The 24,007-nt window shown below is 49.5% G+C and overlaps 2 protein-coding genes across 8 annotated transcripts in view; one reads left to right on the top strand and one right to left on the bottom strand.

Moving 5' to 3' along the window:
• The first annotated feature begins 2,415 nt into the window (after positions 1-2,415).
• Positions 2,416-20,135, top strand: WNT8B (wingless-type MMTV integration site family, member 8B). Of its 2 annotated transcripts, none has more exons than XM_010567706.1 (6): positions 2,416-2,474; positions 8,579-8,612; positions 9,918-10,056; positions 11,453-11,578; positions 13,659-13,801; positions 14,227-14,784. In XM_010567706.1, the coding sequence occupies exons 1-6, from the start codon at positions 2,416-2,418 to the stop codon at positions 14,782-14,784; spliced, it is 1,059 nt and encodes a 352-aa protein (XP_010566008.1). The 2 variants fall into 2 exon arrangements, with proteins under 2 accessions (XP_010566008.1, XP_010566009.1); XM_010567707.1 differs by lacking the exon at positions 2,416-2,474 and adding an exon at positions 19,077-20,135 and having other exon boundaries at positions 8,562-8,612; positions 14,227-14,730.
• Positions 20,136-20,918: 783 nt separating this feature from the next.
• SEC31B (SEC31 homolog B (S. cerevisiae)) overlaps positions 20,919-24,007 on the bottom strand; it is a 34,900-nt gene continuing 31,811 nt past the window's right edge. For 3 of the 6 annotated variants that reach the window (XM_010567698.1, XM_010567699.1, XM_010567705.1), the window contains 3 exons: positions 23,773-23,889; positions 22,313-22,384; positions 20,920-21,573 (listed from right to left, as the gene is read on the bottom strand). In XM_010567698.1, the coding sequence (XP_010566000.1) occupies positions 21,394-21,573; positions 22,313-22,384; positions 23,773-23,889 (369 nt within the window). In that variant the 3' untranslated portion in view covers positions 20,920-21,393. Of the gene's footprint in view, positions 21,574-22,312; positions 22,385-22,434; positions 22,493-23,772; positions 23,890-24,007 lie in introns of those variants that run through there. The other 3 variants (XM_010567700.1, XM_010567703.1, XM_010567704.1) reach the window with 3 other exon arrangements.

Genomic DNA, 24,007 nt, shown 5'->3' on the forward strand with positions numbered 1-24,007 from the left:
CCTAGGTGCTGCTGGTGCTTCTGTGAGCTTGGAGGAAGGCGTAGCTGCCTCTTGTAACAGCTAATAAAAAAAATAAAGTCCTCCTCCTTACTTTGTATCCAGTTACAATTATTTTTTTCCTCATTTTTGCAATCCCTTTAATTTGTCTTGGAGTAAACAAAAATAGCTCACCCCAGTGAACCCAATGGTGTCCTTCCTTTCCAGTTGGTCAAAACATGTCTGAAGGGTTGCATGATTTCAAAATGCTGTTGCTGCCGGACCCAAGGAATGAGAAAACTCTGGTTCAAGGGTCCTGAAACAGACATCTGGAGACTTACAAGAAACAACTGGAAAGTCTTCTTCTTCCTGCCATCAGAAATAAAGGCCAAGTGCAGAGTGGCAGCATCCCCTGCATCCCAGCAGTGCGCAGCCTCTTGGCAGCCCCTCAGCTCCCCCAGGGCAGCATCAGCCTCTGCAGCTGCTCCTTACACTGGGTCTGGGACAGCCTCTTCTGGCAGGGAGAGCACAGCCACCCCCAGTACTTGAATTAGACCACCAAAACCATTAAACTGTGCTAAATATCACAGCATTGAAATTATATTTCAATACAATAATAATAATAAAATTTTAAAAAGTCTTATTTCCCTCACCTTTCAGTTTCTGGGGTTTTATCTTCTACTAGATAAATTTTCAAGCTTTTTCTTGGTGTATGTAACACCTTAGTTTTTAAAATGCTCATGGCTCCAGGAGCTGGGGCTTTAATTAGTGCAAATACTGTCAGCCTTGCTGTAATAGGATGCAGCTGGGAGGCTCAGCTGGCCCTGAGATCAATTGCTGTCGGCTGCATTTTCTCCTCACCTAGGTGCTTGCAAACTGCCTAGCCACCCCCCAGGTGAGGGGTACCACTGGCTGCGTGAGCAGCACTCCGGGCAAAGGTAGCATTTTGCTAGTGGTGCCCTGCTTGGGCAGAACCTGTCTTGTCATGGGATGGCCAAAGTCTGGCTGAGAGCAAATCTTTGCTGGGCAGGTTTCCCTCCCTGAGACTGCATGACCTGGGAGGCACTTTCGTCCGCCTGAGGTGGCCCTGAGCAAAGCTCAGCCTCCAGCCAGCCCTGCCTGATGGCTCAGCCGTGGGGTCTCACTCCCCTTCAAATCCTGTCCTGGTCCAGCCCTTCTGCCTGGCAGCTGCACCCCGGGTGAAATGAGTTTGACTGGTCTCAGCCCATGTTTTAGCTGAATAATGTCCACAGCACAAAAATCAGCTGTGCAGTGTGAAGAAGATGCTCCTACAGCTCTGGGGCAGGGTGGTGCAGCTGGTCCTATTGACCTAGGACTGGTCAGAGTGGCTGTGGTGGGCAGTGTAACAGTAACTGGGATGTCCCACATGGCCAGTAAGCACAGGCTGGATGCACTTCTAAGTAGCTCCAGCAGCTCTTGGCCTGGGATAAGCCCTCACTGAGAGACCACTGACCCTCCCAAAACAAAGACCCCCTTCCATGGACTTCGTAGGAAAGCCCAAAAGCAAAAAATTAAGGGGGAATGGGAAGGTTTAGTCAGAGGCCTTTCTCCTGGGTTGAAAGTGGCATGTTGCAAACAGGAGGTGGGCAGAAAGAGCAGGTCACCGTGAAGAAGGAGGAGCAGATGGAAGTAGGAATTGCCCTCTATTCCCCTTAAAATTCTGGGGGAGACTGAGGCAGAGACGATGGTCACATACCTGTTTCCCAGCCTTCTCCCTTGAAGCATGCTGCCTGGCCTCCAAGCAGCAGGCACGGGCGGCCTGAACCCAAGCCCCCCCATCCCAGAGCACCCAGCACACCCCAGCCCCAGAAATGTCTCCAAGGCAGGAGGCGGCAAGGGCATGCCGAAAGCAGCCCTTCCAGTTGCCTTTGCGGGGGATGGAGAGGCAGGGCAGTGCTGCTGGAGATTGAATCTGGTGATTACTTTAAGGGATTTGCTGTCTCTTTCTTTATCCCTCTCTCTCTCTCATTTTCTTTCTTTCTTTTTTTTGTTTTCCCCTTTTCCCTCCCTCTTATCCCTTTCGTGGTGCATTTGTCTTCGAGGAACCTGGGGTGTTCTTTTCATCAGTTCAATCTCTCTCTGGCACTTGAGTTCTGATTGGCTGAAGGACTTAGTGAAAAAAAAAATCTTTAATTAAGTAGATAATCTCTTCTTAGGAAGTTCTGCGGCTCCATTTCACCAACCCCCTTTAGCTCTTACTTTAGGATTGGTTACCCTTTGCAGAAGTTGGGATTCAGGGGGCATACGCCTCTTCATCACACCAGGGCCGCCGGGTGGAAAATAACTCCATCCCTTCCCTAATTTTGTTGTGTTTCTTTTTTTCTTTCTTTTTTTTTTTTCTTTTCTCTGGTGGTGGTGGTACCCAAGATTTTTTTTAGGATCTCCTTTCTCCCTCTTTATTTGGATTTTATATTTCCCATGGACCCTTATCTGGGCATCTTCTTCCTCACTCCCTTCTTCCAATCCTGCTGTGCCTGGTGAGTATCAAGAGCACCTCAGTCTGTGTCACAGGCAGGGGCTCTTCCCGGACACCCTAAGGAAATTCCTCTTCACCTTCCTAAATGTCCCCTCTTTCCCACTTAGCTCAGTTCTGGTCTTTAATGGGACCAGATATTTAACTAAGTCCCAACACACTCATTGGCAGAGAGGTTAGATCTAAGAAAGTCCCCCTTTTCCCCTGCACCTCCCAACAATAACTATATGGGCCAAATCCTGAGGTGGGGTAAAATAGAGTAGAGGAGAGCGGATGCGGAGGATCTAGCCCCTCACTTCCAACTGGGAAGATAACCCAGTGGGAGAGCCAGGGATTTCTGTTCTTCCAAAGTCTCACAGTCAGCTTGTCCCTTGTCTTAATCAAATCAAGTGGGGTTTCTCCCATACTCTCCGAAGAGGACAGTCCCTGATTAAGAGCTCAGAGCCAGCAGGGGTGACTTAGATCCACGAGTCACTCCGGATGAGCAGCCTGAGACCCAGGCTCCTTGGCAGGCACAGGGTCAGGATTACACATCTGAAATTTGTGTATTAGGATTTCCTGGGGAGAAGCTTTTGGTACAGAGATTGCTACAGCTTGGTTCCCAACCACCTGGGTCCCATCAGACCAACTCCCCTGTGCACAAACCTGTGGTCTCCTGTGGGCCTCTTGCTCTGTCCTAAGGGTGGTTTTACATTTATTTCCAGAAATAAATGTTTTGTAAGGGTGAACAGAAAGAGATTACACTTGCATCAAATCTCATATCATTCCTTGCCGAGTATATCTATCCCATGCCCGAATGGAGATGGACTCACATGACCTGGCTTTGTAGGTATTTTTTCCTATGTGACTTTTACCAAGTACCCCAAGCTTTATTCTCCATTTCTGTGATGCCCTGGGGAACCTGCTCAGTGGGTTACAGATTTATGTCTAACATCAAGGAAAGTCTTTTTCCGTTCAGTTACTAAAATCCCCTGCCTCCCCCATAGCAGATCTCTAGGGTTATTACTATGGATGGAGAAACCAAAATTACAGAAAGAGAAACTCAATAAATGGGAACTCATTCCTGTTAGGCTGGGAGCGAAATTTATGTTCTTTCACAGTTTATCTACTCCCTTCATTAAAAGAATGTGCAACAATTTGTATGTGTCTAAATATTATACGGTAGCAAACTCAAGATAAATCTCCCTTCTGGAACAAGAGGAATATGTCTGTTATGCAGAGAGGCTAGGCAAGAATTCATGCTGCTTTTTTTTTTTATTTTTCTGATCTTCCTGTATATGTTTCTTGCTTTCCTCAATATATATAGATTTAGAATACATTAAAAGATAACTCCCCCCCCAACATTTTAAAGAAACAGTTCAAAGGGGAGAAATTTCAGACCACAAAGTAGAGTTAAATACAGAAATCCCAGGCATTTTCAATGGAATTTGGGTATCTAAATTCCCTGTCTGCCTTTTGGAAGTTTTTCTCTAAGAGAAAAGTTTATAGATAGTCCTGCTTCTCTCTGCCTGTTGTTCATAGGTCATGGTTTCCTGAGAGAAAGAAAAACTGAAAATCTTTATTTAAAACAATCATATTACAGAACCTGTCCCTTAACTCTTGAGGAGAAAAAAGCAAGGTTTGTGGGAATCATACAATAACCCTGCTTGCAGTTTTTGCTGGTCGTCTTTATCTGATCCAACAGCTTAAAATGCAACAAGATTCTTTTTTCCTGTGATTTAATCATGAGAATGGGGGGGGGGGGGGGATATAGATCAACAATTATTTTTTTATATATATATATACACACACACACACATATGTGGCCACTTCTCTTCTCTGAGTGTGGATTAGATTCTGCCATGTCAGCTAGGTTGAATGGTCAGCATGTTTCTAGATGAGCAAAATATCAGGGTTGCATTTAGGAACTAGAAAACAAATAAATATAACAAAAGAGAGAGAAATGAAGGGGGGGGGGGGGAGTAAAGCTCCAAATGATAATGAGTTGCCTCCTGGTCTCCTATCCTGTGGGAAAAATGTGACAATCTCTAATGCAGCAGCTTGTTTCTAAATGTTTTTTTTACACTTCAGCTTTGGGATCACCTTTAGTTTCCAGTGTCACTGGTTTTCTAATAACTTGGGGGAGTTTGTACTTGAGAATGAAATTCAGATCCAAAATGAAATTGTATCTATTTTCAGTATTTACAGTAATGATGGTAAAGATCTAAATACAGCTTTATAATTTTCTAAAGAGCTGAACCAGCAGCACAGTAGCATGAGTAGGTGATAAGGTATTAAACAAATACTTTAATGGGAGATTTGATAAGGCTCTTGGGGCATATTAAACTGAGGAGTGGGGTGCTGTTATTGGTTAAATTTATAACTGAACAGAAGTTATCAGAGGCTTATTAGTATTTGATATATGTAAAATATAATGGGACAGCTGCTTGGCAGGGTTATTTGCTTTCTGGTTCAATAAAACTATGATAGACAATTCCTGCTATAGATACTCATTAGCTTTGAGATAATTTCCTAATATCAAACACAATGAAAATCACTTGCTCTAGATTTGCTTTTCACCTGCATGCATAGAGTTGCAGTGAGGGAAGCAGCGTGCCCTGCCCAGGGCCCTGCATGGGCTGGGGAGGAGGCTGAAGAAGTCAGTGGGACTCCTCTCTACCTGCTGAGGTCTGTCTCTGCTCTGCTTCAGTCCGTGTAATGCTGTCCTGGAGTTTGAAGGTGGAGGGAAAGAGGTTTAGTTAGCTAGAAACCCTGGATCCTTTCTTGCAGAAAAGAAATAATTTCAAGTGTTTCCTTTCATGTGTGTGATTTCACAAAGTTTTAAATCAGTGTGGTGACACCGAAGTCATGGGAATTGGGCTGGTTTACACCCATTGTGGATGCAGCTAGCTAGTTAGCTTAGGATTATATTCTGCTTTCTTTTAAAGTGGTATGGAAAATTAGTAGAAATAAATAAATTAAAAAAAAAAAATCACACTACAGAGACAAAAATGGAGATTCATTTTCGCAGTGATTCCTATTTGCAGCACAGAGATTACTCTAGTGGCATTGTCAATATTGCACTACATCCGTGGAACAAGTGGCTTAATTACTCTCTGCCCTTGCTGGAGACTATATCCAGAATAGAGATGCATTTTTCTTAGCTAGATCATATGAGCAAAGACAAAGTGCACAGATTTTGTCTCCATTATTATCTTTCCTTCCCTCTCAGCATAAATAAGAAAAATTTCAGCTAGTGTCCAGCCATATGACAGTCCCATCTCCCCTCTCCTGAATCCACTTGCAGCTGCAAGAGTTAAATGTGGGGGGTCAAGTGTACCAGTCTAAGTGAATCCTTTACTTGTCTAAGTCCTACAAACTCACCCAGCAGCGTGCCTGCCTGTTGATCAGAGAGCTCAGGGAAAATGCCTTCTGTCTCTCCGACTTAATAAAAATGTTTAGAATATCCTGCTGGGAAATTGCTACTGTACCATTTGCTCAGCTGCAGATGGTGAATTGGCACATTCTGAACTTGGCCTTTTTGTGAACCTTGAGGTTTATCCTGGGAGGAACAGATCCTCTGCTTCAATGCAGTTATGTCAATTGACACCTGCTAACAGGCTGGTTTGCTGTAAACCCTGAACTTGTGGATTACTGTCCTCCTCCTAAAGCCACCCGTGCAACTGCTCGGGTGTTCCTAATCCAGGATGAGGCCAGCAAGGGTTTGAAGCAAATCCTTCTTGCACACTGTGAATTTGGCTTTTCCTACCCAGGTGGGAAGCAATGTATCTCTTGTTTTGGCCACAAAAGCAAGAGAAGAGAGGACTTGAAATTGTCTAGATCTTGCCTACACAGGGGCATTTTACCAGAGTTTTCTCACAGCTGCTGCCAGGGGCTCAGATTCACACTGACACCATCCTGAGTGTGGTCCCCATAGCAGAGCACCTAAGGTCAAGGCAAAGGACAGGAGGGAAACCAGATGGAAAAATGACTTGTTCATGCTGCTACCCAGTTGCGTTAGGATGGGGACCCATGGAGCTTACACAGTCTGAATAGCCCTAGGTTCATGGCCCTGTGTGATTCAGGTCACCCGATGCTCTAATCACCCAGCTACAGATGCCGTCTCTCCAAGTCCCAGGAAATATTTAATTAGCTGTACAATGCAGAAGCAGCTCCCAAAGGAAAATTCCTCTGCAAAACAGCCATCAACTTCGTGCTAAAGTACCCACGGGGGCTGGAGCATAGCCGGGTCTGAATCCCAGGCCTGGAACAAAGGGAAAGGATCTCCTGCTCTCACAGTGCCCTGGCATAGCCCTCTCCCTCCCGTTCTGACCCAGGGGAATCTTTCCCAAAGCAAGTTTTGTCAATATAGACACATTTCCACAAAAAAAAAAGAAAAAAAAGTTAGACTTGCCAGAGTGAAACTTTGCAAACTAGTTCTCTCAACTCTTTCTAAACTGTGAGTAACAGCAAAGATCAGGTTTCTTGCGATTTTGACCAAGCTAAAATAACAAGACCTCCTTTTTGTGGTGTACCTTGGAGAGGATCTCCATGAGGGCAGTTCTAGTGGCAGTGAAACAGGCTTGTTGACCACAGGAGCAGTTTTCCAGGGCAGGGAAACATCCACTCTAAATCTCTCACGTGTCTGATGTCTGGGCACCAGTCCCACCACCGTGGGCGCCCTCATGTCCATGGCAGGGCTGCAGCATGGCTACACTTTGTCCCCCAGCTTGGGACAGCAGTGCCTGCTTCTGCCTGCACCCAAGCCCACTCTGGGATGGCCCTGCACTCTCTGTGCTGGATTTGTAGCACAACAGGACAGTGCCTTTCTCTCCCTTAACCAAGGATACCTCTGGCCCCAGACAGCATCACTTGAAAACACACAGGGGAAAAAAACCCATAACCTAACCTGCACCTTTCTCCCCTGCATCCAGCCATGGTCCACCCAGCTACTGGGATTTTCAGGGAATAGGTGCTAGAAAACCAGCAAGCATCACTGCACGCCAGGTAGCCCAACTGCAGAGCAGAGCATGCCGGCCCATTGAAGGGACAGAATGCGGACACTCCAGAGACTCACGAGAAGTAGTGATGAAGGTTATTTTGCAAACCTGGAAAGAATGGAATGAGGCGTTTGTAGGAGAAACTTTCCTTTTCTTGCTTCATTTCTGGCTAGGGATATTTGGGGTTGGCTCTTAGGCCTTTTTAAAGCCTCAGTTCCTTCTGCTATGACACAGCTAAGCTGGATTCACCCAGCCATCCTCCAGATTCTTAATGGTGGTCACCGCACTGCATGGAGTCCTAATGCTGATGGACCATTTGCACTGAAACAGTCTTTCATGCTGGAGAAGGAGACTCAGACTGGCCAGCATCAGCTCTGCTTTGCAAGCCCCTGGAGAGAATGATGGAGACCAGCCACGCTACCTTGTGGCCCTTAGAGATGATCCCTTCAGTGGGAACACCAGAAAGTTTAATTTTGGCCAGGACCACCCCTACGCATACCCCCACTCCACCACTGTGTAGTGCCCGGCAGGATGGGGAGGACAAGCATGTTTGTACTCAGCCATCACCATAATATGGCCAAGAGTAGAGCATGGATAGCCAGAGCTGGCACCACAGCAAAACAAGCAACCATGATCTGGGGGGGATGCTGCTGGGACACACACCATGAAGGAGCAGTGGTGTGACCTCCTCTTTCCTTCAGCATGGTCCCACAGGGAGAACAGTGCTGGCACATGGTCCAGCTCCTGGGGCTGGGGGCAGCACTACCCTGAGTTAAGCCAAAGAGCAGTTTAGTAGGGTAAAAAGCAAGGCTGGGGAAAGAGGAAAGCACGAAAAAAAAAAAAAAAAAGGGGGGGGGATTGGTATGAAGGGCAGCTGTGCAGAGGAAAGCAAAAGGAGGCAGCAGCAAGGTTGCAGCCCAGTACAGCTTTGCTGGGGGGAATGGGGAAGGAGAAGGCACTATGCCAGCTCACAGGGAGCAGTGAAGGGAGACAGGGGACAGACCAAAGGTGCCTGCAGCCAGGAGACAGGCAGGCTGCAGGTGCTGAGAGAAGAGTCCTGGGATGCCAGGCATTCCCCAGGCCCCTCTGCCATCACCCCCTCCCTGCTGACACTGTCTCTGTCTTCCAGGTCAGTGAATAATTTCCTGATGACAGGCCCTAAGGTAAGAGAAATCCCTTTAATCTCTATCCCTGATTCCACTAAACCCAGGGAGGGAGAGGCTCCTCCTTCCCACTCCTCTCCATCCAGCCTCAGCCAGAGCTCCCCTCACCCCCAGGTTTCCAGCAACAAGGCAGAGGAGAGCCAGAAATACCTGCTGTGAGCCACAGCTCCTTGATCTATGTCAGCTCTGAGCAAAGTTGGCCTGAGGTTCTTTTAAGCTGGCTGGGGCCAGATTTTTGGAGATTTGTCTATTGGCACCAGTTGAGGCTCTCACCTGTCATCTATTGCTTCCTGATGATCAGGTTAGCATCAGGATCCACATTCACTGAGCTGAAAAGGTACTTTCTGTAGGTCCTGCAAATCATACTTCCCCCAAGGAACACAAATGGAATTGCCAGGACCTTCTTCAGTATTTTTGACCCCCCCCCTTTTTGCACCCCTCTTTCAGAGGCTTTTTTTCCTAGCCAGGACCAGTTGTAAAATTCACCTGATTTTTGTTCTGGCTATTTCCCAGGAACATCTCCAAGCCCATCTAGCTCTTTCTACAGCTCTTAATGCTAAGGTGGAGTGACCTTGCCCCAAAGCAGTGGCTGTCCCCCTGGAGCTGCGGTGAAGGAGGAGGCAGGCTGAGGCACCTGCTGGCCTGGAGCTCCCCAGTCTCTGAGGAGAAGGCTCTGCCTCCTCTCGCACTGGCGAGATAAGGGGTTCCCCATTGCAGGGGCTGGCTGGCACATCTCTTAATGTGGCTAACAGCCAACAGCTCAGCCTTCTCCCCCAGGAGGCCCAGGCTCTGACCCAGCACAGCAGAAAATGCATTTGCTGCTGCTGCTGGTGGTGAGCTCCACTCCCCAGGGGAGCCAGGCCTGAGAGACCTCAGTTCTGTACATCTCGTCTCTGTAAGATGGCATGCAAGTTATTTTCAGTTGAACGCCAGCCTCCTGGGGAGCCTGGGGCCATGTTCTTCCTGGTGTTTTGCACTGTGCATCTCCATCCATCTAGACCCCAAAGCAGCAGGACCCACAATATGCAATGCAGGGCAGGAAAGCTACACCTGCATCAGCCCCTCTGCTGTGTGGGAAGCCGCTGGGGCTACACCAGCTTTGCACTGCCTGCGATAGAAACTAGAGCTGCTGAGTGACTCCCCTGGACCCTAGGAGTAGCCTGGGGACATTCCAAGTCTGTCACCCGTGGGGTTGTCCCTGTATGCCGGCCAATGAGTCCTGCCTCCGTTTTGCAAGTTAATGCTGAGGGGGCTGAAGTGGGGCACACACCGTCTCCCCTTCCTGACCTGCTCCTCTGCTCCTAGGCCTATCTCATCTACTCCAGCAGCGTGGCGGCTGGGGCACAGAGCGGCATCGAGGAGTGCAAGTTCCAGTTTGCCTGGGACCGCTGGAACTGCCCAGAGAGGGCACTGCAGCTCTCCAGCCACGGCGGGCTGCGCAGCGGTAAGGAAAGCATTGGATACCACTACTGGGACCCCCTCACTACATGTTAGAGCCCATGGGCCCCTCTTCTCTTCCCAGGTGCCTCCTTTTCTTCCCCATCCCCATCTGGGATGTGCCTCTTTGAGGAATGCCCCAGAGGGATCGTTCCAGGAGGCCCCTTCACCCATCATCTCCCAGACACACGCTGGGATCCAGCTTCAAGACAAGGCAGCCTCACAATGCCAGGATAGCCTCCAGACCTGCCGAGCCCCAGCTTGCGCAGGACGGGAGTGTCCCACCAACCCTCACACAACTGGCTCCCTGCAAGGATGCACCACCACAACCTGTGGCATGGGCTGCTGGACATGCCATGCCTATGTGGTGTCTCTTGCCAGGATGTCCCAGGGAGGCTGAGAACCAGCACAGGGTGGTGGGGCGGCAAGCAGAGGGATATGGCCAAAGGAAGCAGGAAAGAGCTTATCAGTGGCTGTGCTCTGGCCAAGAGGCAGGAGAAAAGTCTTCCCACAGCTTCCAGATGTCAGGGTCACCTTGGGCGGAAATCCAGCATCCATGACCTGTGCCACTGCAGGGCATGGAGCTGTGGTCATTGTCACTGTATCCCATTCCTTGCCCATTTGCAGGTGCCAGGAAACGTTTTGGTGCATACCTGGTCCTCTAGACCCATGTACGGCATTGGGCTGAGCTCATACCTGCCCTGTACAGGCAGGACCTGGGTATGGAGGAGAGCCTCAGGCCTCTAGTAGGACTGGCAGCAGATGAGGGACCAGGGTCCCAGGCAGAGGTGGACAGAGGTTTCAAAGTGGGGCCTTGAGGAGGCAATTGCAGGACGAAGTAACACTCTGGGACTGGGAGCGAGTCCCTGAAGCATTCCCATCAAGGTTATCTGCTCAGATACCTTGCTGGTATTAAATGAAAGCCAAAGGCTCAGTGAAGTCCACTGATGATCACCACACTGGTCCTGGTGGGTAGGTATGGTCCCTGCTCTGAGCCCTGGACAGTGTCCAGCAGAAGGTAAGGCTCGAGGTGGCTATGAGGAGGGAGCTCTTTAATACTTGGAGAGAGCCCCTTCCCCTCTGGGGTCTATTAGCACGACATGGGGGATATTTGGCTGTCTGTGCTGTATCCCCACTGCTGAGCTCCCACAAGGACAGCCAAGTGCTAAACTCATCTACACCCTTGGAAATGGCATGACTCAGTCTGGATCGGGGAGCTTCTGCCTTCATGCAAGCCAAAACTAACCTAATCTGACATGTTGGGCCTCCTCTCCACCCCACAAAGCCCTGCCCATTGCAAATCTCTTCTTATGCAGTCTCCTGCATGGCAGGAGTTGTTTCTAACACTGGTCTCGCCATGAAATCTTTAGCACATCTGCTCTCCTTGTATTCCCACTTGACAGCAAACCGAGAAACCGCTTTTGTCCATGCCATCAGCTCTGCGGGTGTCATGTACACGCTGACCCGGAACTGCAGCCTGGGAGATTTTGACAACTGTGGCTGTGACGACTCCCGCAACGGACAGCTGGGTAAGGAGAGATGAGCTGCCATCCCTCTCTCACGTCCCAGGTGGCAGGAGACAGCTCCTCCTCTCCCTGTCCCCCTCCCTCTCCCCTCCAGAAACAACTCCTCCTCCTGGTCCCTGCACCTGAAAATAATGCCCAGAGCAGAGCTTTGCCTAGCTCAAACCAAAGTAGCTCTATGGAAGCTAATGGGGCCACCTCCAATTTACACCAGCTGAGGCTGAGCCCTTGGTGTTTTCCATTACTTTCTCAATGAGTAGGAAAGTAGAAGGGGGTTGCAGTTTCCCTGTTTCAAATCAAGAACCACTCTGTTTAAGCTGCTGGAGGGAATGACTGTATCATACTGGCAGAGGAGAGAATCTGATGCTGAATATCTAAATGGCAGGTCTGGTTAGAGCAGTACTGATCAAGCACCTCAGGGCTTTCAGGGTCTCCAGGACCAGGGTGGACCCAGAGCAGAATTACCAGGAGGGAAAGTAGGGTGGCATTCATAAACCCCTCCAGCATTTGTCAGCATGGCAGGTGCATGAGAGCTCAACCAGGAGAACTGCTGTGGCAGCACACAGCCTTCACCCCGTTCCTGACGCAGCAGTACCCAGGCCCACAGCCACTAAGCATCCCTGGGTGTGGAACCCAAGGCTGCACCACTCCAGTTCTCTGCTCGGCTTTTACAGAAGACATTGACATTTTGGTCTTTTGTTTTGAATGGAAAGAGGCCAAATTTCAAATTATCAAAATCTTTTAAAAGCCGTTCGCCGCCCAGCTGCACTGGGCAGTCGGTACATGTTAGTTTATGACAAACTCCTCTGGAGTGTCCAATATTTAGTAATCTGCTTTATTGGCTAATAGTTTTTAAAACAGCCACTGCTTCTTAGGTGTCGGAGGCATGGGATAGCCCATCTCTAGCAGAGCTAGACTTTTGGGCAATGACACACCCAATATTATCTTCTCTGGAAAACTGAGTTACTCATGCTACACTTCTTTTCCCCCAAACATATCTGTTTTTCATGAAAATTTTCCACTGTGAACTTAAAATCTTGGAAGGCAAAGGAAAATTTTGAGCTTGTCTAGAACAGTGTGGTTCAATTCTAAATTACATTGCGCTGAATCCAAGTTGGTGAAAGGTTGCCATTCTGCCTTCAGTCCCAGCTCTTGATATGGACTTCATCATCCTCTGCAGTTACCCACCTCCCATGAGACACCCCAGCCTTTCCCTGGAAGAGGGGACCGTGATCCTCTGGGGAAGTCCAGGCAGGAGCTGGGCCTTTCAAGAGAGGCACAAGGCCATTAAACTACAACTCCCAAGATGTACCGCCAAGGCACGTTAGGGTCAGAATGTTCCAGATTTCAAAACTTCAAAATGAATTTGACATTTTTCTCTAGGAGGAAAAGAAGCAAACCGCATGACATGTTTCCAGTCAGCCAAGCTAAGTTTTCAAGCTCCCATGCAGTTAGGAAAAGTACCCTCTACATCTTTCTGTGCATTCTCCCAGTTCTGTGCTGACTTCTTTGTCTCTTTGTGATAACTGGAAAATCAGACCCTTCTGAGATGCTCAACATCATCCCAGGATTCTGTGTGTACCAAAAAGAGGGCCTCCTCAATACATGTGTGCTGGGCTTGGGTTGTTTCCCAGAGGAGGGGAATCTGTTCCCTCTGACCAGGATACCTCCACCAGTTCACTAATCCATGTTAGCAAGATGCTGCCCCTGCGAGTTAGACTGAACCAGTTCAAGTCAGGGTTTGAGGGAAGGTGAGTAAAGACCCAACGCTTTATCTATATGGCTGCTAATGCATGATAATTAACAGCTTCTGAATCCTGCTCTACAGAGAGCCTGGAAATCCCTGGGTTTGTCCCACAGGACATACCCCTTCCCTGCCTGAATGAGTCACTATCTAGGCCTCAGTAGAAATGGCATGAGCCCAAGGGGAGGGAATCAGGGAATATTGCGAGGTGAAAGGCTGGACTTGCCCCACAGCCTCCATTCCCTCCCATCACTTCTGAGACCCTTTCTTGTCCGCAGAGCCATAAGCCAGGCATGTGAGGGGCTGGTTCCCTGACAGCACACATCTCATCTCCTTTCCTAGGGGGGCAAGGCTGGCTGTGGGGAGGCTGCAGTGATAACGTGGGCTTTGGGGAAGCCATTTCCAAGCAGTTTGTGGATGCCCTGGAGACTGGACAAGATGCCAGAGCTGCTATGAACCTGCATAACAATGAGGCGGGTAGAAAGGTAAGCCCTTCTCTCCCTCCAGACCTGACAGTGCATACCAGATTGGCTCTGGCCATTCACTGTGGAGAGTCACAACTTGCTGTGGCTAAAAGCACATGTCCAGAAAAAACAACTACCATGCTGAGGAGAAGGGGATGGCAGTAGTACTGACGTGATGGGTGGTGTTTGTTCTAAGGTAGCAAACCTTCCATGGTCACATTGTTAATGGCTTCCTGCTGTCCTCTTTCTCCCGGTTCAAGTAGGGGAGTACTGTGGAGAAGCAAATCTGTGAGCTTTAAGCCAACAACCCCTGGGCAGGACTACTGCACAGGGAGGGTCAATGGCAAACCCCTCTACAGGCGTGGAGCCATGTTTCTCCATGCACTGCAGCACAGAAATGACCCCTCTGGGCTTTTTCCTGAATCCCCTCTCTCCTCACACTCTAGGCCGTGAAAGGAACCATGAAGCGGACTTGTAAATGCCATGGCGTGTCAGGGAGCTGCACTACCCAGACCTGCTGGCTGCAGCTGCCTGAGTTTCGGGAGGTGGGCACTTACCTCAAGGAGAGGTATCACAAAGCCCTGAAGGTGGACTTGCTGCAGGGGGCAGGGAACAGCGCTGCCAGCCGGGGTGCCATCGCCGAGACCTTCAGCTCCATCTCCAAGAAGGAGCTAGTCCATTTAGAAGACTCTCCTGACTACTGCCTGGAGAACAAGACGCTGGGGCTGCTGGGCACGGAGGGCAGGGAATGCCTGAAGAGGGGCAAGGCGCTCAGCAAATGGGAGAAGCGGAGCTGCCGGCGGCTGTGCGGGGACTGTGGGCTGGCAGTGGAGGAGAGGCGAGCCGAGATGGTGTCCAGCTGCAACTGCAAGTTCCACTGGTGCTGTGCCGTGCGGTGCGAGCAGTGCCGCAAAAGGGTCACCAAGTACTTCTGCGTCCGCAAGGAGAAGCGGGAGCGGAGCGGGCGTGGTGGGGCCAGCCGTAAGCTCAAGAGAAAGCTCTAACTTGCTTCTGCTCCTCCATGGCCCTTTCTGCTCCTCTGCTCTCCTGCCCTCCCCATCAGCCCGTGGCAACATTTCCCTTCGGCTTAGTTTTGTCTTGATCCCAATGCTGCCTCACTGGGGCTGGGGCAAGGCAAAAGAGCTTGCATGAGCCCCTAGACCTTGGCCATACAGAGCATTTCCCATTAATGCAGTGGGTCATGACCTCTGGGAAGACCCTCAAGTGTTGACAAAACAAGGTGAGATTTGGTCCCCTCAACTCGGACTCTATCCAGTGACTATGGTTTTATTGCTGAAAACACAGGTGGTCTTGGTGGCTCCTGCTCTTTTGAGTTTGTCTATTCCCCGAACAAGCACCTGCTCTGGGGTTTTTAGTAAGTGAGATCAGCACTTAGGAAAGCACAAGGAGATGGCACCACCACCAGAGTTGGGCAACTCAGAGTGGTAATCCCTAAAACAGGAGACGCTTCTAGTACCCTAAAAAAATAGAGGCACTAAAATAAACTTCGTTGCTTTTTATTAAGCCCTACTCTGTAAGGGAATAGAAAAGGTGTGCAACTCCTTCCCGCAGCAAGCCAACCTCCAGGAGGCCCACAGTGTCACTTCCCATTCTTTGACAGCTTTGCTAAACTCTCCAGTGCTTTACTTTGCATTCGGGATGGCAGCAGGAACACTGAAGCTGCTGCTTGGCCTGCCCATTAAACAGCTGTCCAAAAGAGGAGTCCCATCAATTGCTTTTTTTATGCTTTCTCCGTATCTTCTAAGCCTCTGGGTCTGGTCTCCCTCTTCACCTCAGCTTCCCTGCCAAAGCCCTTGACTGATGCCATAAAGATGCCCTTACACTTCTCCAGTCCCTCTTTCCTCCCAAATCTCTCCCAGAGAGGAGCTGCCAGCTGAGCCCATTCTCCACCTCCTGGTGTACTTGCCAAGCACTCTTCCCCTGTCAGCTAACTAACTAACTACTTCCTCCTAGTCTGAGAAAATAAAGTCAGTTACTATTTAATGGTGGTGTAAATAGGAAAGTGAAGCACTTTGAAGTTTAATTTATTGCACAGTTACTGTGATGTATACATAACAGTTTTTCCTCTACCGCTTATTGTATATATTCTATAGGCTAAGCAAGCAGCAGGAAGATTTGGTTGATGCATCTCTGTTCCCTTGCCAGGGTTGGGGTAGGGAGGGAAGAAGCTGTCAGCTGCAGGACCTGGGGAAGCTCACTGCACCATCACAGTGATCTCCCCCAGGCTGTGAGGTTATCGTCTGCTTTGCTGTTTGAAGTGTCCTTTAGCAACATGAGAAGCCCGTAGAGCTGTGTTACTGGTCATTAGACCTGTCTTGTAGCCAATATTTGTAAACCAATAGCCAATGCAATAAATCAGTAGCTAAGTGCTTGCAAAAGGCTGTTGTGTCTGAGTAGTTGGGTATTTTTTTTCATCCAATTGTGTGTGTGGATGTATGTAGTTACAGTTCTGGAGACTAAAACCCAGCCACTTACTTACCCATCTGTCAAGCATAAGAAGAGCTGACCAGTTCCCTCCACGCAGCACAACCTTGGCCCCTACCAGGAGGGGAAAGGGCCTGCTCTCTCCTTGGGCTTGCTTAACAATGCATCCAACTGCAGTGCAGCTGCCAGGTAGAAAGGGGGTGGCAGAGGGGCAGACAGGGGCCCAGTTGCCCACTTCAGAGATGACACATTAAAGACACTCAGCAGCTTGTATGTGTCTTTTAGTTTTCAGATAGTCCCTCAACTCTAGGACTACTTTGTTGGGGGTGGAGATGTGGACCTAGGGCAAGCTGGGGTCTCACCAGAGCAAGAGCATTCATGTCAAGCAGGAATCTGGCCCTTCAGAAATTGCAAGAAACAATCTTGACCTATTCTCAGGGAAATCCGAAATACTTCCACTTCACACGCAAACCACCAGCTGTTTGCGCAAAGGTTCTTATTAATACAGTGACCCTGCCCACGGTCTCCCTTGCACCTCTGTCAGCAGTTCCTCAATCTTCCTGCGATGGGAATGCATCCTTGGGCAGGAAAGCAAAGAGGTGGTGAGAGCCTCTCACCCAGCAGGAAAAGCTCCAGCACAGGCTGGCTTGAGGACCACTGCAAAGCAGAGAGGACAGCTTCTACCCCCTTGTCCCTCTGTCCCCCCACCATTCCATGGCCAGCTGGAAATGCAAGAAAAGGAGAAGATGTGGAAGCTGTTTCCCCATTTCCTCCCCTTCCTCAGTGCATGGCAGGCTGTGCTACCCCGTCCCTCCCTGCTGACATTATTGCCCCATGCAGTTGTCCCATGAAGGCCGTGGCAGAGCCCAGGATGTGCCCGCTGGGCACAGTGACATGCGGGGAACATTACAAGCGTGAGCCCCACCACCACACGCTTCTTTCTCTGGGAGAAAATGGCGACACCGCAGCTGCAAAATGTGCTGACCTCAGCAGCGGGTCGGGCCCGGAGGGGTCCCCCCGCCCCGGTGCAAGGAGCCCTTAGTGGCAAAGGCCCTGCTGCCATTGTGCGGCAGGATTGGATGCTTCCATGTATTCATTTCGGTTTAATGAAGGCGCATTCCTCAGAGGAGAAATATTTACATTCAGCTTCCCAGGTGGTCACCTTCGCCCAGATGACACACAAACAGGCAGCCCCCCGCTCCCTTTTCCAATCCAAACCTCTTTAGAGGGCTCAGGGAGGAGGGGAGCAAGGGGAGGGGGGCTGCTGGGGGAGCAGAATAGAGAAGGGAACAAAATGCTAATAAATCAGCCAGCCAGCCCTTTTCCCCTCCCCTCTGTGGAGTCAATGGAAAGTGTCATTTCACATGCTAATCCCCCTCCGCTCTCTTCACAACACCTTTTCCGAAAAGTGTTTGGGAAAAGTCCTTGTGGCCCGTTTACAGCTCCCTGCCGCTTCGGATTCCTTCTTGTCTAAGGCCGTGGCCCCGTGTGGGTCTCTCCCTCCAGCAGGGCTCCTTACAAAAAAAATCTCAACAAAGACTTTGGAGTTCATCAGCCTCCCACTGAAATTCACAGCTGCTGAACAAACTAATCCCCTCTCTTGGCCTTTCTTCCTTTCAATGGGTTCTTGGCTTCAAAGACACTTTGGGAAAGGACTTTGTGGGGACTCACACTGCTCCCTCAATAGAAGTTAGTGCAAGCATTATCTGCAGAGCAAGTGGCTTTACAAACAAATACTGCCTAACAATCTCTGCCCCTCCAGCTCCCCCAAACACACACAAGCCTAGCCTGCAGACATGATGTTATCTGCAACAGGATTAGAGCTCTGTTCTCTGTGCCCAGAGATCCTTTCCTACTGCCCCCTCAATTCTTTGTCAACCCAAAGGCCTTCTTGCCCAACAGAAAATGTTTTCTCTGTCAAGAGGCGCAGGGATGCTGTGGTAGCATGTGCCCACATGGGAGGAGGCACCGCCAAGGAGCCACTGTCCAGAGACCAGAAGCTGTTACTAGCCAGCACAGCTAGTGCTATAAATGGAGGAGCACTTTCCAGTGGGGATTGTGAGGGCATATACTGCACCAGGGCCCCAGCAACAGGGCTTCCACCACAAGCCTCTCAAAGACCCTCGAGTGGGTCACCTCGCTTCCCCCTGCCTGGTGTCCCTAACAAGAGTTTTAGGGACAGTGCTTGCTGGGATAAACCTGAAGCAAAACTGAGCAACAGCGGGACAAATGGGCAAGCAGGAAGGACTCGCAGCAAAGGCAGAATAAATAGCCAGTCTCTGTATGAGTCCATAGGTAGCGGGAGCTGTGCGTGCTGGAGGGAACTAAAGTCAAATGCATCTGAGAAATACATGGAAAAATCTGTGCTTATTTCTCAGTGGTACAAGTGGCCTGAGTTAAAGAAAGAGAGGGGCTGGAATGCACAGGGTACTTACTGTAACTGGCAGAATCTAAGAAATACCAGGTTTGTTAAATGATCTCAGAAAGCTAGGACTTCCCTTATATACTCGTTAAGCAAATGTACGCCTCCGGGGCTACCTGCTCACTTGTGCAGCATCAAAAGGGGTCATAACACAAGTGCTGCCTTTGAAAATCAGCTTGCATCTTCCTGATGGGGGACAGCTGGGAGGCCAAGCCAGTTGCTAACTGCTCCCAGACCAGGCTGCAGAAGCTCTGCAAGACTCCCTTACACTTGGTGTTTGCTTCTGCCAGCAGCAAAACTAACAAAGGCCGGTTTTCCCTGAATGTGTGTCCTGTGTCCATAACACCCTAGAGCTCTCATAAACCCTGGTACCTTCCCAGCAATGGCCCTTCAAAACTTCCCCATCCAATCTTTCTCAACCTTTACTTCCCCCCCAAGTCCTCCAACCACAAGCCAGGTAATACAGTCTTGCACATTTCAGTCTCATGTGTGCTGACTGGCTGGCCTGTACATATATACTAGCTAGCGAGCTGACAGCAAAAAGAAAACCAAAGTTTGAGATTACATCAGTTTTTTTGCAGAAGCTAGTTTGATTCCCCCCAACTTTATTTCAGTACCGATGTTTCACTTCAGCCTTCTTACCTCCTTAAAGGCTTACATGAAGTCAGCCAACAGATTCAGAAGTTACTAACTAATGGTAAGAACTGACAATTCAATGCTGTAAATCTGATTTCCACACAGGTCAGATCCTCATCCTAGTTTAAGTGGCATGGCTTCAGTGGTGTAACAATGATTTCCAACAGGAGAGGATCTCATCAAAGGCTCTCTGTTTACTTACTGACTGAACAGTCACAACTGAGGCGGGTGGTCTGAAGATCAGTTCTCTGACCCTGCAGCCTTAGGGAGTGGACAAGGCCTAAGGTCTCACCACACCAGGACAGCTGCTGCCCACACCAGCAGAGCCCAGAATCTGGTTTTCCCCACATCATTCTGAATTGCTCCCCTCACCGAAGCTGAGAACTCAGCTCTCAGTAGGTGGCCCTGCAGACTGAGGGAAGTCCCCTGTAGCCAGAGGTGACAAGCCTATGAAAAAAAGCTAGCAGCATCACAAAACACAGCTTTTATTTCACTGTTCTGTAATCAGTCAGTGCATCAAACCGCAGCAATAGAAACAACACAGCAGCAACAAGGAGGCACTTTGACCTGGAAAGGAGAGAATGAGACATGTCCTCTGCCTCCCTTCTCTGGTTCTCCTCCCTCCTAAGTCTCACGGTAGAGCAAGTCACTGTGTAAGTCACTGAACCACAGGCCCACAATGGCACTATCACTCAAGCAGCAAGCAGAAGAAGCAGGGGCTGGCTGCAGCCAAATGTTGGGAAGAAGCCTTGCTCCCAGCTAGGGCCCAATGATTACGCTGCCTGGTTAGCATGAAAAAGGGTGAGAGAGGAAGGCAAGGAGGGAGGAAGAGTGGGACACACACACACACACACACACACACACACAGATATGCCTTAAAATCTTGTCTGTCTTGCCACACTTCTTCCCCAGGACAGATACGCTTCATTCATCTATTTTACCGCAGAGGAAATGCCACAGTGATGAAAAGCTTCAGCACAGCCATATCCTCGAGACCTGACAGCATCACCTCCTGCAGCATATTCCTACCACCATAGTGCCAAGGGGCCTTTGAGAATCACCTTCGCACATATCTGTTACTGTAGGCAGAATGAATGCACCACACTTGGAGCAATCAGCTGTCTCCCCCTGCTCAAGTCTGGGCTGGTCAGAGTAGCTCAAGAGGATTCTTTATGGGACCTGAACAATCCCTGCTGTTCTTAAACTGTCTGAAAAACCCAATGTAGGAAGCCTTTAGGTAACAGCAGTGGGCAAAAGGCCAACTTGCTAACACAAAGGAAGTGAAAAAGGCCAGAAGCCAGAGAAGGTGGCTTTTAGCCCAAAACAAGGATGCGACCAGCTCTGGGGAAGAGCACGCAGAGCAGTACAACCTGCTAGCATTCCTGAATGGGAGAGTCCCAGGAGCTAGAAAGGGGAATCAGCCCTGGGCCTGAAACATAAAGGGCTCAAGCCTGCAGCTTATGGGGGAAAAGATATAAAGGAGGGGGGATAGAGGGTAAAAAGGAGACTCAACTACGAAAAGAGAGGGCTGGGCGAAGAGATAGAGAAACAAAGCTAGCCCGGAGCAGGCTGGTAGTTAGCCCTAGTTGTAGCAGGATATGGGTACAGAGGGGTGAGAGGGTGAGTCAAGGATGAGAGTGAAAAGAAAGAAAGAACCAGAGGAGAGATCCTCACTGCAGCCCAATACAGCAGGGACACCCCAGCTTAGGTCCCAAGGGAGCCCAGCTATCACTCAAGCAATTTACACTGAAAAAAAAAAAAAAGCAAAGTCAGCCTGGGAAGGAAGGAGTTTCCCCTTTGTGCTGGGGATACAGGGAAGAGGGAGGATCTCCGTGCAACCTGGACAGCCTGAAATTGACATCTCTGGGCTGGGAAGCAGCCTCAGACTAGTTAAGAAAGAAGAGAGAGAAAGAACAGTCTCCAGGAGTCCCAGGCACCAGTGGGCTGTCTGGAGAGTGGATGGGGCCAGGCGTGCTGGCCCAGCACAGTTCCAGGCACTGGCACAGATTTATTTCTCCAGAGTCGGAAGGAGAGTCCACAACCTGCAGCACATCAACAGGTGAGGGAGTCCATCAGCTCTCAGTGTACACTGTTCCAGCTGCTCCACATTTTACACATTCAGCTTGCCAGCAATGGTCATGAGGACTTTCAGGATGGGCATGAAACCAGACACCTCACTGAAACTGCTGCTGCTCACCACTTGGGTGTGAACCAAGAGACCCTGTTGGTAGTTCCTAGCCTCAATGCAGCGGGCAATTTCATGAAGACCCATGAGGATGGCTGGAGAGAGCTGTGGGGAGGGAGCAGAAATGAGTCAGCATGCTCAGCACTGTAACACAGGCCCCCCTTCCTTCACACCCTTCCCTCCTGTTCCCCACCTCATCCTCACCAAACAGCACCTACGCAGTCAAGCACTGGCAGGAAGGATAGCCTGCTTTCTCCCTTGGTTTCCCAGCCTACAACAAACATTAATCTAATACCCAGGCTGGGTTACAGTGAATGCAGGTACTAAGTAATGATATTTCAGCATTAATTGAATATCTGATTTATCTGAGGAGGTCAAAGGTCCATCTAGCACAGAATCCTGTCTCTATTCAGGCCTCATATAGACACACAGGGAAAGGGTGTATGTTAAAAGGATTCTTCCCTTGATAGCTATCCCTCCAGCAACTGGCATCAGTAGCTTCAGAGTTTTCTAAGCCAGAGGTTATACTAGGTTCACACTCTACAACTACCCCCAGTTGCCCCTTCCCATCTAGAATGTGTCTATATGCCAGTATACTTTCTGGGGATAAAAGCACCCTGCAAATACCTCCCCAGTTTTTCCTTACACTATGTCTTGGCCAAGATTAAGGAAGAAGAGATAAGGCTGACTGGATTCAAGGTGCGTGGTAAGGTTTGGCACTCCCCTAGCTTTCTCAAGATGATATGTGCTCGTAACACCAGGACAGACACCAAGGCCCTCAACCCAGCGCAAAGGTAGGATCAGGAACCCGGGTGGACACCAGGGAACGGTGGCATCTACTTACTGCCTGCTCGCGGAGCTTCTCATACAAACACTCCAGCCGCTGCAATGCATCCTCCAGCTTCCTTCGGGTTTTCTGAAGTGAAACAGGTATTGCCAGCTCTGCCAAAGCTTCAAAGCCACCTCTCCCAGAACCAAGTTGTTCTCGCTCAGTCCCTTCCCTCTTCTGTTATTCCCACAGCACCTTACAATTCAGCTGCATCTCAGCCTCAGCCAGCCACAGACTGTGATACAAGCCAGCCATGCCCTCACTGTGCACATATACATGCACGCATTCTTTCCCCAAGACAGGAAGCTGAATTTGCCCTTTTTCCCATCTCCCAGCCTAGGCATTCCTCCCTTCTGCCAGTGCTTGCAGACCACAGGACAGAGTGACTACTTCCAAAGCTTGGGAAACATCCACTAGTTGATCCATGGGGCGTTCAGACAGTGTCACCCTGGCTGACCTAAGCAACAGCTTCTTCCTGGTCTCCTTGAGGAAGAGGGAATGTCCTTCCCACTCTAGGTAACCACTAAGGAAAGGGCCTGAGTACTGAAGCTCTGGTGGGACTAACCCCATTAACCCCACCTTGGATAATCCACTCACAGGTAAGTTATACCATGGATAGAAATGTCTGGCTCTGGGCAACACTGGGACAGGCCTGGCATCCTTAGGAGCTCAGGTGCATTGCATTGCTGTACCAACCCAGCTATTCAACCTCCATATAAGCCAAGTGCTTAAGCCCAAACCAACAGGCCTTTCTGTCCACAGAGGGAACCTTTGGGTTATCTCCCAGAAATTGCTACACTGCACTCTCAGAAAGCACAGAGCAAATATGCCAAAGCTGCTGCTACACACAAAGCAGCTTGGAGTCAGTGCTCATCCCAACACCCACTAAGCAGAGGTATTCTGGAAGGCTTCATGGTTCCCCCAAGTTCTGGGAAGACTTAGCAACTTAACACAATGCTGCAAAGACTGCTTTTCTGCTTCCAGACAGTCTGACCTGATACATTCATGCAATGTGATGTGTATGCCAACAGCCTTCCAGGAACCAGGGTGGAGAAATTACAGTGACTCGGACACAAAGATTGCCTGGCTTTCTCTTCCAGCCAGGGTATCTCAGCCTTTCCCTCTAAGCTCTGAGGATAGCTGGTAATCCTAGCTCTGCAGGAACTATCTACAGATCAAGCCAGTGAAAAAGCAAGCTGAATTAGCTGGGTCATTTCTTCTACTTTCCTCAGAGAGAAGAGCCAGAAGGACAGAACCATTGCTCCAGAGAGGCAATGAAAAGCAGTGGATAAATGCTAGAGAATGCATCTCAGTTCCCAAGAGATGGACAAGCCTACAGCCTAAAGGAAGGAGGCAGATGGAGATTAACTTGGTTATAGGGACAAGACTCTTCCTCTCTTTTCCCAACCAAAAGAAGGAAGCACCAGTCAAACACGAGGGCAAAAGCACCAAATATCAGAGAAGGGAGGACTTACTGGATCAGTGGCGACAGCAGAGCAGCGTTGCACCAACCCTTCAAATGTGACCTTCAGAGCCTGGTGCTCAGGGGGCACCTCCTTCCTCTCAACCCTCTCCACAGGTAGCTGGTGATACTGACAGAGAGAGAAGCAGCTGAATGAATGCAACAGGACCATGAAAGGCTGGAGCAGGTAGATTCCCCTCCTGTAACTATGAACAGAAAGAATTTCATCCCTTCGCAAACCCAGAGAA

Source organism: Haliaeetus leucocephalus, unplaced genomic scaffold, assembly GCF_000737465.1.
Source record: "Haliaeetus leucocephalus isolate CR32 unplaced genomic scaffold, Haliaeetus_leucocephalus-4.0 Scaffold229, whole genome shotgun sequence".
NCBI classification, from domain to species: domain Eukaryota; kingdom Metazoa; phylum Chordata; class Aves; order Accipitriformes; family Accipitridae; genus Haliaeetus; species Haliaeetus leucocephalus.

Coding starts and splice junctions, on each gene's coding strand:
- WNT8B (XM_010567706.1), top strand. CDS start 2,416: ATGGACCCTTATCTGGGCATCTTCTTCCTCACTCCCTTCTTCCAATCC. Junction 2,475..8,578: donor TTCCAATCCTGCTGTGCCTG/GTGAGTATCAAG, acceptor TCTGTCTTCCAG/GTCAGTGAATAATTTCCTGA. Junction 11,579..13,658: donor CTCCCGCAACGGACAGCTGG/GTAAGGAGAGAT, acceptor CTCCTTTCCTAG/GGGGGCAAGGCTGGCTGTGG.